The sequence below is a fragment of the Furipterus horrens genome, unplaced genomic scaffold (assembly GCF_987537825.1).
Source record: "Furipterus horrens unplaced genomic scaffold, mFurHor1.1.pri manual_scaffold_12, whole genome shotgun sequence".
NCBI lineage: Eukaryota > Metazoa > Chordata > Mammalia > Chiroptera > Furipteridae > Furipterus > Furipterus horrens.
The window spans coordinates 90,644,522-90,661,449 of NW_028327182.1; the positions used below are offsets into that span (position 1 = coordinate 90,644,522).

The 16,928-nt window shown below is 40.9% G+C and overlaps 1 protein-coding gene across 1 annotated transcript; it reads left to right on the top strand.

The window, feature by feature from the left end:
* The first annotated feature begins 1,256 nt into the window (after positions 1–1,256).
* Positions 1,257–14,712, top strand: MTNR1A (melatonin receptor 1A). Its single transcript, XM_090258608.1, has 2 exons — positions 1,257–1,485; positions 13,844–14,712. The coding sequence occupies exons 1-2, from the start codon at positions 1,257–1,259 to the stop codon at positions 14,710–14,712; spliced, it is 1,098 nt and encodes a 365-aa protein (XP_090114734.1).
* Positions 14,713–16,928: the final 2,216 nt, after the last annotated feature.

Sequence of the window (16,928 nt, forward strand, 5' to 3'; positions counted from 1 at the left end):
CATTTGCACGGAGAAGACTAGGTTTTGAGCACCGTGCCAAATATGTGAACTATTTCCTGAACAAGAGCATTAATGAATGAAAGGGAATTGATTTTAATCTAAGGCTTGCCCAGTAAGGCACAAATATAGGACAGCTATAAAAGGGAAAGGGGAGGCCCTAGTCATACAGGGGATAGAGGTGAAGTCATAGATTTCCTTGATAAGAATCAGTCTGGCTGCTTTATTGGGAAGTTCCCGGTTTGTCTTGGCACATGGCAAACTCTTTTGAAATGACTCCAAGGCCTGGTGGCTGGGAGTTACTATTGAGGTTGCAGGTTTTCATGGACAAGTGGAGAGACCTGCTTGCGTGTGGCTACGGACGCGACGTTGTGGTGACGTGGAAACTGCAGTCCGTGACACTTGGAGGCGACATGAAAAATTAATTTATCGTTGCTTTGATTCAGGGTTCCCAGTGGCATCTTAGGACATTTCAGCTGGCAGTGTCCCTCATTACCATTTTGACCCCCGGGGAAAGCCGGCAGAGTCTGTACTGAAGTTGGGGCCAAGCACTTGAATTTGAAGGACAGAGGTCAAGAAATCTCAAAAAAAAGGTAGCTAGCTGCTCAGGAAAAGTATCAAAATTATGGATGGCAATTATTTAAATAAAAAAATAAAACTTACTGCAGACTGCCTTTTCAGAATGTGGGGGAGCAGTGGGGGTGGGGAACTGGGGAACGATTTCTGTTTGATAAACGGTGCGATGCCTGCCACAGAACGTTCCTTGAGTTTTTCGCCTCTCGCCATCTACCAGGTAGCCGAGTTAGATACTTCCTGGTCCCCAGTTCACCGGTAAGGACATCGGGGCACATGGTGTCTAACTGACGCTCCTCGATCCGAGGAATGGGTCGCGCCCACGCAGTCCGGTGAAACGTCCCCGAGAGGGAGCACGACCGCCCGAAGCGCTACACAGACTTCTCTGGAGTCGTGTGCCCACTTGGAGCGCGGCGGCCGGACCCGGGCCCCCCGCACGGGGGCGCTGTCGGCCCGTGGAGCTGGGCCACCGGGACGCCAGGTGTCACCAGGCTGGGGCTGCAGGTGCGGAGCGCGGCCGCCGGGAGGCGGCGGGGCCGGCGGGGCAGCTGCGGGAACGCACTTGCGACGGAGAGTAGACGCGGGAGGGCGAGGAGGAGCCACACAGGTGGCGGAGCGCGATCGCGCGCTGCGCTCGGGAGACCCGCAGGGGCGGCGAGGCGGGGGTCGCCTGCCCTGGCTGCGCGATGGCCGGGCGGCCGTGGGGCGCGCCGGGCGGGACCTGGAAGGGCAACAGCAGCTCGCTGCTCAACGCCTCTCAGCAGGTGCCGGGCGGTGGCGGGGACGCGCGGCCGCGACCCTCTTGGCTGGCCTCCACGCTGGCCTTCATCCTCATCTTCACCATCGTGGTGGACATCCTGGGCAACCTCCTGGTCATCCTGTCGGTGTATCGGAACAAGAAGCTGAGGAACGCAGGTAGGGGCTCCCGGGGCCAGGCAGGCTGGACGGGCAGCCCCCAGCTTCCGTCCGCCCGACGGCAGCCTCTCAGCTTCCTGGCCACCTTTCCAGAACGCAGCACCCTCCGCTGTCAGTGGGGTTTTCTTAAGAAACGTCCTTTTTCTCAAAAACTGGGGACTTTGAGTCATTTTTTCCCAATAGAGCCTGAAGCCTGTCGGTTGGCTTTCTTTTAATCTGCCCGTCAAAGACTTTCTCCCTCCCATAAAACAGTACGTCTTCATTCCCTAAGTGGTAGGCAACTTGGGCAGAGTCAGGCTCTTTATTTTAGAGGAAACTCCCACCGTATAGCTTTTAATTTCTGAGGTTTATTAAATTGAGAGACACTCCGTACAGGTTGCAGAGAGTTCCTCAAGAAGCCCTTTCAAATACCATCAACACACTTACCAGTTGCTTGGTTTTACATATAATTTAATGTTCCCAACTTTGTTAAAATGTGAGACAGATGACAGTGGAATTATTATAGTTTTGTTGTCAGGAGTAGTTTTCAGGGTTTTAGCATACAATTCTAAAAGAACTGTGGGCTCCTACACATGCTTGGAAAAGTGACTATTATTCCTCCAAGTTAAACAAGCTTACGCCTTAAAAATAGAAATTGTTGTAATAAAGAGTGTGTTTCCATGTAATATACTACTGAAGTTAATTTTATGCATGAGTTAAACTTGCCTTTTTCTTCTAGGCAATGCATTGAAAGTGGTTTATCCTGGGTGGGAGCCTGTGGACCACCCAGAAGGCACCTGCTGGTCGGACCTCTAAACAATGCATAGATGCCCAGCTCTTTGTTCGGAGGCAAACTTTGTGGAGCAGTGGATGGGGAGGGGAAGGAGCCCTGCCCTTGCATGTTTGTCAAAAGCAGTATTTTTGTTCCAGCCAGGTAGTTGATGCATGCTGTAATTTTGTTCGGCTCCTTTCCAGGAAGGACCCTTTCTTTCCTATGTTGCTTGAGACCGTGCATAGTTTAAGAGCTCGTTAGTAAGCACCAGCCATGAGTTGTGTTTGAGTTAGTCTGTTGAAGAGCCTCACTTGCTAGATGACTGACTTGAACTAGAGGAATTCTGCCTTCAAGAAGAGGCTACCAGAGAAAACAGGTGGGAAGCTTCTTGACATAGGTCTTGGTGATGATTTTTAAAAAATCTGATATCAAAAGGAAAAGGAAGCAGGACTACATCAAACTAAAAAGCTTGTGCACAGAAAAGGAAACCATCAACAAAATTAAAAGACAACTTACTGAATGGGAGAAAATACCTGCCAATTATGTACCTGATAAAGGACTAATATCCAAAATATATAAGGACCTCATACAACTCAATAACAAAATAAAACAAACAAAAACAAACAAACCACAATCCAATTTAAAAGTGGACAAAAGATCTGAACAGACATTTTTTTCCAAAGAAAATGTACAGATGGCCAAAAGATAAATGAAAAGATCCTCAACATCATTAATCATCAGGAAAATACAAGTCAAAACCACAATGAAATGTCACCTCACACCTGTTAGGAATGGCTATTATATATTTTTTAAAAATCCAAGACACAACAAGGGTTGGTGAGGATGTGGCAAAAGGGTATACTTGTGCCCTGTTGGTAGGAATATAAACTGGTTTAGCCTGTATGGTAAACAGTAGAAAGATTCCTTAGGAAACTAAAAATAGAACTACCCTAACACTTAGCAATTCCACTTGTGGATATTTATCTGGGAAAAAAAAATGGAAACATTAACTTGAAAAGACAGCTGCACTCTCATGTTTATTGCAACATTCTTTACAATAGTTGAGACATGAAACCAACGTGAGTGTTCACTGATGGATGAATGGATAAAGGAATTGTGGTATATGGATGTTGGAATATTACTTAGCCATGAAAAAGAATGAAATCTTGTCATTTACGGCAACATAGATGGACCTCGAGGGCATTATGCTAAGTGAAATAAATCAGACAGAGAAAAGCAAATGCCACATATGATCTCTCTCATATGTGGAATCTATAAATAAATAGGTAAACAGATAAATAAATATAAGCTCATAGACACAGAGAACAGGATCATGGTCACTATAGGCAGGCATCAGGGGTAGGGAGAGTGGGAGATGAAAGAAATGGGTGAACTGGGTGTTTTGTTTTGTTTTGTTTTGTTTTTTGGTTTAAATAAACAGATTTTATAAAGGGGGCGGGGAGTGAGAAGACCTAGTGCCACTGGCATGGTGTGAGAATTATTTGTCTCCTCCCCAGGAGCAAAGCTGTGGGAGAAGCTGCTTTGTCATCATGGCTGATGTCCTGCCAGTCTCCGCTGCCCCCCTGCATCTCCAGGTCCTGGGAGTGCTCGCTCTGGTTATGTAGCAACCTGCTTTGCACTCTCCTTACTGCATTGTTGATTGTTTTCACTCCTTGAATTAAGATTTAATACTAGGACTTAGGATTTGACCGGTCTAGTGCATTCTTTTGTTCCATAAAAGAGAAAGAGAGAGAGAGAGAGGAGAAAAAAGAAAAAGAAAGAGAGAAAAAGGAAGCAGTTTGGAGATCCCTGCTAACTGAATCCTCGGGCAGCCTTGTGGTGTGTGTGTAGGGGGGTGGGCACTGTCCCCTCTCTACAGAGAAGGAACAAGGACACACTGTGGAGCTGGGTTTGATTCAGAGGCTGGTCCCCAAGTCCGCTCTGCTGGATTGATATCAATAGTTGCACCATTTGGGAAGTTTGCATCCATACAACTTTTCATTTAAAAAAACATTCACATGCCTGGAACAATTCTACTTCTTCTGTCCTATGGAAAAGAACTTACGAAAAGTGCTCCTTCCCCCCAGCTTTGTGTTTATTGGCTAAGCAATTTTTTGATAGGGCAGTTAATAAAATACTCCATTCCTGTGACTAACTGGGAGACGCACGTGAGCCTTAACCGGGGAGGCTTTTGAACTTTGCTACATTTGGGATTTTGTATTTCGGTTCAGAGTTACCACTGTTGCAATTCAAACCACTGGAGGCTTGGATGGGTGATAATATGAGACAGTGATAGGGACAGTGGCAATCCAACTTATCAGAATATAGCCAATAAATGGAAATAAGCAAAAATAACAGGTCTTCACCCACAGTTGATTTGTTCTGCCTTTAAGTTCCACAAAACTATGAGGCCAGTGTCTGGGTACCCATAGACTGCAAGGCAAGCAGTCAATTAGAAGGAAGGTTGACACATTTAAAGGAATAGAGCATGTGCCAAAGAACATGGGTTGAAATAGACTCATTAAAGCAGGCCCGAAAAACTGAACAAGCACAGTCTTCTGTGGGCACGTTATGAAGAAGCCAACAACCCTGCTCACCATGAACCGCTCCTGAAAGCCACACGGTACAATAGTGTGTTTATTCATCCACCCAGGAATGGCCCAGTCGCATGCAGCATCTTCTGCCTAAAAAGACAGGGACATCAGATTTTAGAAAGTTACCTATCTAAAGTGATTTATTGTTATTTTTTAATTTGGCGCACAGTGGGCTATACACCAAATTGTAAATATTGTTAAAAAAAAAAAAAAAAAAAAAGAGTTCTTCAGAAGGACCGTAACACAGCACTACCAACACAGGGCTATGCCATTCATGCACTGGTTTCTTTCAGATCTGTAGTGAATATTATCTATACCTGTCCTACGTTTCCATTCAGAGGGGCGCTCTAGGGTATGGAAAGAGAACATGGACTTCAGACCTCAGTGATTTGACGCATCAGGGCTGTTTTTAAGATGCTTATAAGTCTTAGGCATCCCTACAAGCAAAGAAAAAACAAAAACAAAACATTAGTTTTTGATGGAGCATAACATAGGCAAGTATGTCCTTTTGAAAGTGTGCCTCACATGTCCTAACCTATCTGGTTCCCTTGTACACTCTCTGTTAGAGATAAATATATCATAGTGACCTCTGGTTTCCCTAGTTTACTTCCCAAGGAATGTTTACAAGTTTTAGAAATGTCCCATATAGTTTTCCCTTCTTGAAAGAGAATGAAACAATCAACTACACGGCATGATTCAAGTCTCTTTTGGTGGGCTCACTCTGGTTCAGAAATGATGACTTGCTTCTGTGGGGCATACGCAGCCTCTCTTGAGTTTGGGTGGGATGAGCTGGCGTGCCTCTGATGAGCAGAGTAACAGTGGGTGTGCGTGAGCAACCCTCCTGCGTGGTCTTTCATGCCGCTGGATGGGTCATGGAAGAACAGGCTCTTCCAGGTCTGTAAAGACCCTTCAAAATGTAATCACTCAGGAGAAATGGTCTAACTAGGCAGCCAAGATGGCCATTAACTGCAAGAAAACCCATCTAAAGAACGGCGGGGTTCACACTTAGGTGTTCCCAGGCAGGCGGGAGCTAAGCACTTCACCATGTTACAAGTATTTCTAAAACAGTCAGACAGTCTCTCCTGCGATATCAATTTAGGAGGTCTATATGGAAGTCATAACTGTGGCCGGTCACATGGTTTACTGGTGATTTAAAAACTAGTGCTCTGTGGGATTTTTACGGCCAAAAACATAAAACAAAATAAAATATCCATAGATGAGCCAGTTGCCCAAATCCCAAAAGGGAAATGAAGACAATGCACCGGGGAAATAAATTTGAGTCACTTTATCCTTCCAGAAATTTTCTTTTTTCATAAACATTTATTCTGCATCTTAAATGCTCTTTGTAAATGATGCTTTTCTGTGATGTATTAATATTCATGGACATCAGATAAGATAAATGGAGTTGTAACAGAGGTCTAACTTCTGCAATATAGGCAATTGGAACAAATATCAAGTTTTCCTCAACAATCCGTTCTGGAGTCTTAATTGTAAATCAGAACCATTTGTGATAAAATTTAAGCTTCTTTTATTGTTCTGGTGCATAATTAATTTTGCAAAAACTGCTGGCCAGCTTTTGGTGGACATTTCCATTTAAAATATGAATATTTTACAGGACCCATATCAAAGCAATCCCAATTATGAAAGAAATTTAGTTTTTTGATCCTACAATTTTATTTTTAACATTTATTTATTGATTTTTGTTTGAGCCATTTTTTCAAACTCGAAGAAATGAAAGGGAAAAACTGGTAGAATGGCACTTGGTGTCCCACTTACCTCAGGCAGCTGATTGGACTTGTTTTCTGTAAATAAAGTAGAAAAATAACTTTTTTTTTGTTTTTGTTTAGAATGTCTAGAGCTTTGTACTTTCCCACACAGAGCAATATACGGCTTTTAAAGTGTTTTCCCACATTTTGTTTCTTGGTCCTTATAACCATCTCCTTGGGTAGATAAGAACACTGAAACCCAGAATTAGCAGGTAAGTGATCAGTGTTTCTTACTCCCTGCACAAAACCGTGTGGTACAGCAGAGGGGCAGGGAGATTCAAATAAAAAGATCCAGGCAGAGTCTTACATCTGCGATACCTTTATCTGTAGTATCTTTGGGTTCAGTTACTCAATCTCTCTGAGCCTCGGTTTCTTCATCTGTCTAGTGGGTGTACTTGTCTCACACAGATGCTAGGAAGATAAATTTAAATTCAGATTCTGTCTGTCCATCCATCAATCCAGCCCTCTGCTTATCACTCTGAAGTTATAAAATACTATGCAAATAATAGTATTATTAAATATTAGTAGGCAGCCCTGGCTGGTGTGGCTCAGTGGATTGCACACTGACCTGCAAACCAAAGGGTCGCCTGTTTGATTCCCAGTCAGGGCACATGCCTGGGTTGCAGGCCAGGTCCCCAGTTGGGTGCACATGAGAGACAACCACACATTGATGTTTCTCTCCCTCTCTTTCTCCTTCCCTTCTTCTCTCTCTAAAAATTAATAATAAAACCTTTTAAAAAATAAATATTAGTAGGCATTCTATGATTAGTTCTTTCTATGTTGTTTTTATTTTTTAAATGCTCATTTCTTTTTAAATGTACTTTTTAAAAGTGAGTGGACAATATCAATGGTAAGAAGTAAAGTCAGTCAGAAGTTGAAGATTTAGGATCTAATTCTCTTTTGTGACATTATCAAATTATGCAAATTCTCTGATGTCTCAGTTTTCCCTCTTGTAATAGGCCTGAGATGCTAATTATTTCAATATCCAACCTCTGGGAGACTGATTATTTCAATATCCAGGCTGTTCTCTAATTCAAAATGAATCAGCTCTGGTTAGACATTTATATTGTGTAACTGACAAAGGGATCCCCCTGATATTTCTAGTGACCAGCCGCTACCATACATACTTGTTACAGTATTATTGACGATATTCCTTATGTTGTCTTTTATGTCCTCGTGACTATTTTGTAACTACCAGTTTAGACTTCCTAATCCCTTTCCTTTTTTACCCAGCCCCCTAACCCCTCTCGCATCTGGTACCCTTTGTTTTGTTCTCTGTATCAGCGAGACTGTTGCTGTTCTGTTCATTCGTTTATTTTGTTCCTTAGATTCCACATATGAGTGAAATCATGTGGTATTTGTCTTTACCTATCTGACTTATTTTATTTAGAATAATGACCTCTAGGTCCATCCACATTGTCGCAAATGGTAAGATTTATTCTTTTGTATGGTCCAGTAATACTCCATTGTATATATGTACCATATCTTTTTTATCCAGTGTCTAAGCACTATACTGTACACCTGAAACTAAGATAAATTAATATTAACTGTCAACTGTAATTGAAAAAAGGTACAAATTTCCAGTTACTAAAATAGTTACAGTGATGTAAAGTCTGGCACGGGGAAGACAGTCAATAATATTGTAAGAACCATGTATGGTGTCAGATGGGTATTAGACTTATTGGGGTGATCACTTCATAACTATACAAAATATTTAATCACTAGTTTGTACACCTGAAACTAATATTAGATGTTAACTGTGATTTAAAAATAAATTTTAAAAAGAATACAAATAAATCAACTCTGGAAGCTACAGGAACTTTTTCAGGCAAGGATTTTACCATTCAGAAACTTATGACCTAACTTGTATGTGTAGACTTGGAAAATGATTTCAAGCTAATGAGGTCAGTGTTTAATATAATCTCCAGTTTGATAGTATCTTATTAACATTGTTGTTGTTTTCCTCAGGTAACTCTCCACGATGTTTGAAATTATCGATGCAAGGCTCTATTTTACTTTTTAAAACATTTTATTGGTTTTTTTTTTTTTCCCCTTGCATGCTTAGCCATTGTTTAAAGTCTGGTGACTTTTCCCCAGCCTGGCCTCCGTAGTACATTATTCTGGAACCCTGAATTTTTTGAAATGTGCCAAAATAATAGCCAGAATCCCTTGGAAACCTTAAGACAGACTCCTAAATACATGATTTAATTTGGATCTGATTTTTGGTTCCTCCAACTATCCATCTCCTGAGAAACTAGCAATTTTCAGCATTAAATTAATCATGAGTAAGATGGCACTAATTTTTGCTAGCTTTCAGATTGGTTTTTCTCTTGGCAATTTTGAAAGTCAAACACAGATAAAATACTCCTAAATTCAACCTCCTGCTTTTAGTTCTTACTAACATTTGATGGTTCTGTTTTTGTGTTTTGAATACATACTTTGAAAAATATATGCCTTAGAAGTCATTTTAAATCTCTATAAAATCTCTGGAGCTTGTTCTGCTCATTCTTTATTAGCACCTTTTAAAAATAATAACTGAAATATTTGAGGTGAATAGTAAAATATGTGCAAGGAGCCTTGAATTTTTTCCTATTTTTCCTAAGTGTTTTTGGGTTTCCTAGCTGACAGAAATGCCCTATCTTCTATAAAAGAAATACACTCTCAGGATTGTCTAGGCTGCCAAAGAGGCAACTGATGACTGTTTTTCAAGAAGCATTTTTGTGTCCTCGGAGCTCTGCATGGTATCATCAGTATCTTCCACTCCCCTTTATAATGATGGTTTGTTAATCAGCACCCTAACATTTTCACTTTTCAAAAATGTTGGCTAATCAATTGACCTGAAACCTGAGCACTGTATCTCAAGAAATTTTAGTGGAATTTAATAATGCCACAAGTGAAGAATAAGCTTTCAGATTTCCTGATTGAGGTCTTCTAAGGTTAATTTTTATATAGAGCTATATACTTTGGGGATCACACTGAAGGAACTAATGTTAAGGGGGGGGGATAAGAAAAAGGAAAAATCTACTTGGTGCCAAATAATATTCAGGCTTTTGAGGGTAAATTTGAGTTATTGAGCTTATGGCTTAAAAGGATGCTTACCTGCTTTGCTATTGAGCATTTTTAGTTTTTATTGAATTGAATAGTCATTTAGATAACTATTTATTGCGACCTACAGAATAAGACAGAATATAAATGGTCATCAGATGTTTGTTTGTCAAAGTGCAAGACACTGTGTTAAGCTTGTATAAAACATGGCTCTTATTTTCAAAGAGATTACTTCCAATCATGGCATTTCTAACATTTTTTATTCCTTAATTTTGAGATAAAAATAAAACATGGAGTACAAAGATATGACTAGAAACATGTTTATGTAGCAGGAAAACTTTTCAAAAGAAATTTGAAAGTTGGCTGGTGGATGATGGTAGCTGGAGCTCCAAGTACGTAGTGATGATAATTTTTAAAAGATGTTACCTTGGGATGAAAGAAAAATAAGTAATAAATAAAAAATGTGAAAGCTCTGGCACATGTAAGGCAGAAGTAATGAGAGAACTTCAAAGAAATTAGTCAATAATGAAGACAAAGCATAGCTATTTGAGGATAATACATTGGCCCCCTATCTTTTGAAGAAAGTGGTACAGCCTGGAAATACCTCGTTAGAAAACCACCCACTCTCATCATGGAGCTGAAGGCCTGTCTCCGGTTGCCTAGAAATCCAGGCCCAGAGCAAGCTGGGAGGTTCTGTACTCACACTGTAATGAGGGAGGGCTCTCCAGAAGCACCTGAAGGAAGTGAGGGGAACAGGCTAGGGCAGAGGAGCCAAGCAAAGCTGGGATCTCAGGGGAAGCCTAGACTTGGCCTGACCCATGGGGCTGAGGCTTCCGGGCATAAATCCTACCACAGAGTTGTCACCACTTGGGGCAAGAGGGCTGGCCTTTTGTAGCCCACCCTCAGTGCCCATCCTTATCCATTTATCTGAGGGCCGTTTTCTGGTCCAGGAAGCAGCTGCAGCCAAATGCAAGCAGCCAACACTCCTCCAAAATCCAGGGGTAAATGCACCAGACCTGCAAAGGGGACCTGGGAGGGGTCTTAGCAGCAGCTACTGTACGGCCTGTGAAACAGAGAGGACGTACAGAGGCAGCCCAGGGACCAGGCTTGCCGGAAGAATGGCTCCCGTAGCCGGCATTTTGAGGAGCACACGGAAGGAAATGGATCTTACTTGGGTGAAATCACCACACAGACTTGATTATTACCAAACTGGGAACAAGATAGCTAGAGGTTTAGAAACATCGGGGATGAAGACCTTGAAGGCCCGCACTTCGCACGATGTTAGATCGGAAGATAGATTTCTTGGGATTCACATAGCAGCAAAATGAGGCAGAAGGATTCATTCAGATGGAAATCAGCAGAACATTTGCCGCGAGTGGGATATTATTTAAGCAGCAAAAATAACTGATAAAAGATAAGATCTGGCCCAGGATAGGAAGTTCTTGTACTCTCACCTAGCTCAGGTTTCACTGGTTAATGATGGAGATGCCACAGCGCCTCATGCCGCAACTGAGCCTTTGGAGCATTAAGAGAAAATGTGGCTTCTGCTTCACCTCCACCTTCCAAATCTCATGCACTGTTCCTTAGGGGACCATGTTAACACATAACCATGCCAGGAAAGAAATTCTGGGACGCATAGTCCCAGCTCAGTTGAAATGACATGATACAAGCCCACCACGGTCCACCCTTTGGCAACTTGGCATCCATATACATATGTCTATTAACCATACTTAACTTCCGGATAAAGGAAGCGTCATAATTACATTGCCACCTAATATAATGCAACTGTCCTTGTAAAACGAAAGACACACTAACCCTCTTCCCAAAAGACACAGTCTCTTCATTCATCTTTGCAGAATTTTCGCTGTTCTTCTAGATGAACCGTATTCCTCGTTTGACATCCTATAACTGAAATCCTGAGATTGTGAAATTCGCTACTAACACATATTAGATGACAGCGAGGATAGAAGAGGGAAAAACACAAACAAGAGCCTCCCCACCCAACACACACACGTGCTCCAAACAATACAGCAAATGTGATAAAGCTTCCAGATGAATCACCTGATAGCCACATCTGCATAGAGTCGATGGCTTATTTTTTCCTCCAAATACTGGTAAAATGAGATTAGTTCAAAGAAAATTAAACTAATGATTTAATTAAGATAATTACTTGAACAGAAAAGCAGCATAATTACTACAAAATAAATGGGACAGAAGATTAAAGCCATGTTGGAAATCTATGACATCATTTGTGATTTTACTTTTAAGGCCTTTTAAAAATAAATCTGTATTAGACCAGTTTGTCATGACATTCTGGGTTAAAATGTACTGTTTCGATGACTATTTTATTTGTAGCTGAATTTCATACATTGTACTTGTTTTTAAAGTATTAAATATGTTGAGTTAAAAATTTATTAAAATATACCCACTTTGGAATTTAAATATTTTATTGGTAATTGAAATTGATCTGTAAGAAAAATAAATTTGCCTTAATTTGCAAAGAAGTCCTTTATATGACAATTTATCCAAAATTTCTAATTAAATGGCAAAACCTTGCCTTTTTTGTCACAACTGTTATTTTTACTTCACTATTTACAGTTTTGGGGGGGGATAAAAATAAAGATTTAGGAACTTTAAGTACAAAGGCTATTTTATTTCAAGTATTGAGAGATGACAATTCAGTTCTCTTCATTAAGCATTTGAGCAGAAGTCTCAGCTGCGTACTATTCAGGATACAAAGTGTAGAAGACAATCTCAGGGGACTACAGTATAGAAACATAGAAAAGCCAAGTTTAGAAATAAGTATAATAAAAGGTAGAACATATAGTCACTCTACCTGGCATGTTCCTCTGCGCCTGTCCAGCTCACTTTCTTCCTGACACCTTTCCTCTCTCTGCACAAACTCTTATGGTTCTTCTTTCTCTCTAATTGTGTTTGTTTTTCTAAGATCGAGGATCATAGGATCCCTATCTGTTTATTCCTGTTTTCTTAGCAGCTGCCATATGCACTTAATAACTTTCTATTGAATGGAATTTAATATAATTTAATCTCAATTAAAAATGCTATAAATAAAGTGATCTGGAACGTGCAAAAGAGGAAGATCATCCATGTGGTTGGGCAAGTAAGCAAAACTTGGGGTAATTTTTATTTAAGGTGAATTTGGGAAAATGGGTAGCATTTGAAAAGTGAGGGGAAGGAGCCATCCAAGGCATAGGGAATTGTAACAAAGGTATATGAGCCACTAAAATAAAGAATGTACTAGCCGTACATCTCAAAATCTGACTAGAATTCTTTTTTTATGGTTTAAAATGTATTATTATATTAACATAGAAAATGATCACTTAATCTGAATAGTTAGGGTTTAAGTTTTGCACCTTAAGTTCTTTACACATCTTAAAAAGCTTTTTCCCTTTTCTTCTGGAGTGAGGCGAGAGAGTTGTAGTATGCCACCACCAATTACCAAGCCCTTATCATGTGACATACTGCCCCGCACCTGACATAGATTGCCTCATTCCATCCTCGTCAGTCATGCCTCTATCAAGAAGACACTGTCATTATTGCCATCTCAGAGAAGAGGAAACTGAGTTTGGTGAGACAGTGTCATTGTCCCAGGTAGACAGCTAGTAAGGGCTGAAGCCAATATTCTCAGCCACACCGATGAGGACAGGACACCGTTTTCTCTTAACTATGACGGGATGGACAAGGGTCCATTGCTGTCCAAGAACAGGAATTAGAGGCCCATTTGAGACCCACTGGAGAACCACACAGGGGTAAAAAATATGGAACTTAAGGAAGTCATGGGTGCCTGGAGAAATAACATGACATGAAGTTTCTCAGGTAATGTAGAAGATTCCAGAACAAAAGGTGTGTGGTAGGAGTATATTGACCTCAAGATTCTTTTTTAAGCGCAAGAGAAACCAAACAGTTTGAAAGACAACAGTACTGAAGATGGATTATGCCTTGCCCTGAGGGTGTGGGGGTTGTGAACTGGGAACCTGACCAGGGCAGCAAATGGGCTCACTTCCTGGTGAAAATAGCCTCCACTCCATTCATAACCTGTAGTTGCCGCGACATCAGGTCATCGAAGTTTCCCGGAAATAGCTTTTTGGAAATAATAATAATAATAATAACTGTGAAAGAAAACGAGTGCTGTTCCCTAAATACTGACATCACCTTGTATTTTCCAAACCCTTCCCCTTTAGGAAACATATTTGTGGTGAGCCTGGCCGTGGCGGACCTGGTGGTGGCCGTCTACCCGTACCCCTTGGTGCTGACGTCCATCTTCAACAACGGGTGGAGCCTGGGCCACCTGCACTGCCAAGCCAGTGGCTTCCTGATGGGCTTGAGCGTCATTGGCTCCATCTTCAACATCACTGGCATCGCCATTAACCGCTACTGCTACATCTGCCACAGCCTCAAGTACGACAAGCTGTACAGCAACAAGAATTCCCTCTGCTGCGTGTTGCTCATCTGGGTGTTGACGCTCGTGGCGATCGCGCCCAACCTGCGCGCCGGGACCCTGCAGTACGACCCACGCATCTACTCCTGCACCTTTGCGCAGTCCGTCAGCTCCACGTACACCATAGCCGTGGTGGTTTTCCACTTCATCCTGCCCATGGCCGTCGTCGTCTTCTGTTACCTGAGGATATGGATCCTGGTTCTGCAGGTCAGGCGCAGGGTGAGACCTGACCACAGACGCAAACTGAAGCCGCAGGAGTTCCGGAACTTCCTCACCATGTTTGTGGTTTTCGTGCTGTTCGCCATCTGCTGGGCCCCGCTGAACTTGATCGGCCTCGCCGTGGCCTCGGACCCCGCCAGCACAGTCCCCAGGATCCCGGAGTGGCTGTTCGTGGCCAGTTACTACATGGCGTACTTCAACAGCTGCCTCAATGCAGTTATTTATGGGCTGCTGAACCAAAATTTCAGGAGGGAATACAGGAGAATTATAGTCTCCCTGTGCACGGCCAAGATATTCTTGGAGGATAGCTCTAATGAGGCAGCAGACAGGGTTAAATGCAAGCCCTCTCCATTAATGACCAACAATAACCTAATAAAGGTGGACTCCGTTTAAAGAGCAAAGCATCATCTTGGCTGGCGTGGCTCAGTTGGCTGGAGCGTCGTCCTGCAAACCAAAAGGTAGCAGCTTGGATACCCGGTCAGGGCGCATGCCCAAGGTGCGGTTCCGACCCTGATTAGGGCGCGTGTAAGAAGCAGCCCATGGATGTTTCTCTCTCACATTATGTTTCTCTCTCTCCTTTCCCCCTTGTCTAAAATCAATGAGCATGTCCTCTGATGAGGATTAAAAAAAAAAAAAAAAAAAAAAGAAAAGCATTACTGGCAAGATATGCACCTTGTTCAAGGTCTTACTAATTTTCATGTTTACTTCTGTTTTGATAGACATCTACAAAAATAGTGTGGTTGAAAAAAGTGTATGTTCTTAAAAGGTGGCCTCTATACTTTCTGAGTTAATGTGTTATCAGCCTTTTGGACAAGTCTCTCGTTATTATCCAGAGAAATGCAAAGTTATATGTTACTGAAGAATATGGTTCAGGGACAGAAGGGGGTAATTTTAAGTAAAAATGTTGACTGTATTCAAGTGGGAAAATGTGAAAACTTTTTTAATTGCAAATGAGTACCACAAATATAGTGATTGCTGTTTTCGTCCTCTTTTTAAAGATTTTTGGTAGGAAAACAAATGATGCGTTTTATTTATAATGAGTAAATGAAACAAAATGGGGTAAAATGGGTTGAGTGACTAATTCTTCACACAGTGAAAGGCTGAAAATAAACCACAACCACCACTACACAGTTTTCAATTGGCACTGTTAGCCCTGGGTAACTATAGTCATGATCATACGTATTTGTTGCTCTGTATTAAAAGTTGCACATTGAATTAGCTGAAGAGCTAATTATATGGCAGGGCCTCTTTTCGGTTGTCGACAACCATAGTTTTGAATTGATTCCTGTTAATTTATTCAATCATCTAATCAGTTCAGTTAAAAATGACAAAAACTCAAAGAACTGTTGATTTTTAGACATGGTGCTGAATGTGTTTTAGATTGATAATCTATTTGGGCAAGTAAATATTTAAACCAGAAACATTTTCTTTTAGAGGTATTTCAAAATAATATTCTTTAATAATTTATTCTAGTATTTGATTGCCCTAATAATACTGAAAGTCTAGGAGAAGAAAAAAATGGGTAAACTATGGTTATATAAACAATGGCTCTAGTTCACCCCAAATAGTTATTTGGGACCACTGTGAGATTGTTTACATAGAGTGCTTTGCAGGAAAGTAGAGTGATATGTTCTTGTATTTTAAAGTTTTTCAACCCAACTATCACATACCAGAATGAGTTGGTTCGTTACAGCTCTATACACAAAACAAAAAGTGATCTGAATATATTTCTTAATATCTCTATGTCTAGGTAATCAGAACCTCCTTGGAAATTTCTAAGATTCATTATTGTAAAATGTTCTTTTGATAATTCTTTCTATCAAGCACATGTGGAAAACACTAAATTATGGTGATGGTGTGTGTGTGCGTGTGTGTGTGAGTGTGTGTGTGATGTCTAAAACTTAACCCATTGAGTCATTTATGTGTAAATATCAGACCAAACATTGAAGAGTAGAGATCATTTTTAAGCTAACATTTCAAATTTTAGATAACTGAACCTTTAAAAGATTAACCATGTTAACTGAGTTGTTTCTGAAATGTATTACATTTTTTTCTTGATGCTGAGAATGAATTACTGGTAACTGTACAGCATTATTGCTCTTTATAGAATTTCATCTCTTGGTTTATACAAAAGGAAAAATACTGAATAGAAACCGTGCCCTTTAAAAATTGTCTGCCACTGTGAAGTTTCTCACCTGAAAATCAGTTATGTAACTTTAAAATCGTGAAATGTTTTCTTCACTATCATCAGAAAATTAGCTCGTTAAAACTTGACAATGAAAAACAACTGATAAAGATCAAAGTCAAAGACAGGGATTTTCTCTAATGAAATCCTTTGGTAGAAGACTTGTAAGCCCTCAGGATTTTATCACCAGTTTCCTCACTGTAGTATTAATAAGGAGAAAGTCCTTAGGTAATGATGGTTTTTTTCTCTTGCAAAACTCGAATATTTAATTAGTTGTCCCTGATTTTCCAGGGTTCAAATTACTTGTAGGCTGTTTGGAAGATTAACTCTTTCAAGACTACTAGGTTACTATTACCAAATGACCGTTGTATGGTACAGATTGGTATGTGAGTTGCATCCCTGAAGTGCCTCACTAGTCAAGAAG

What these genes read in the sequence shown, in the direction of transcription:
- MTNR1A (XM_090258608.1), top strand. Translation starts at nt 1,257, where the DNA reads ATGGCCGGGCGGCCGTGGGGCGCGCCGGGCGGGACCTGGAAGGGCAAC. An exon ending in CAAGAAGCTGAGGAACGCAG is followed by an intron (nt 1,486 to 13,843) that starts GTAGGGGCTCCC and finishes CTTCCCCTTTAG; the next exon opens with GAAACATATTTGTGGTGAGC.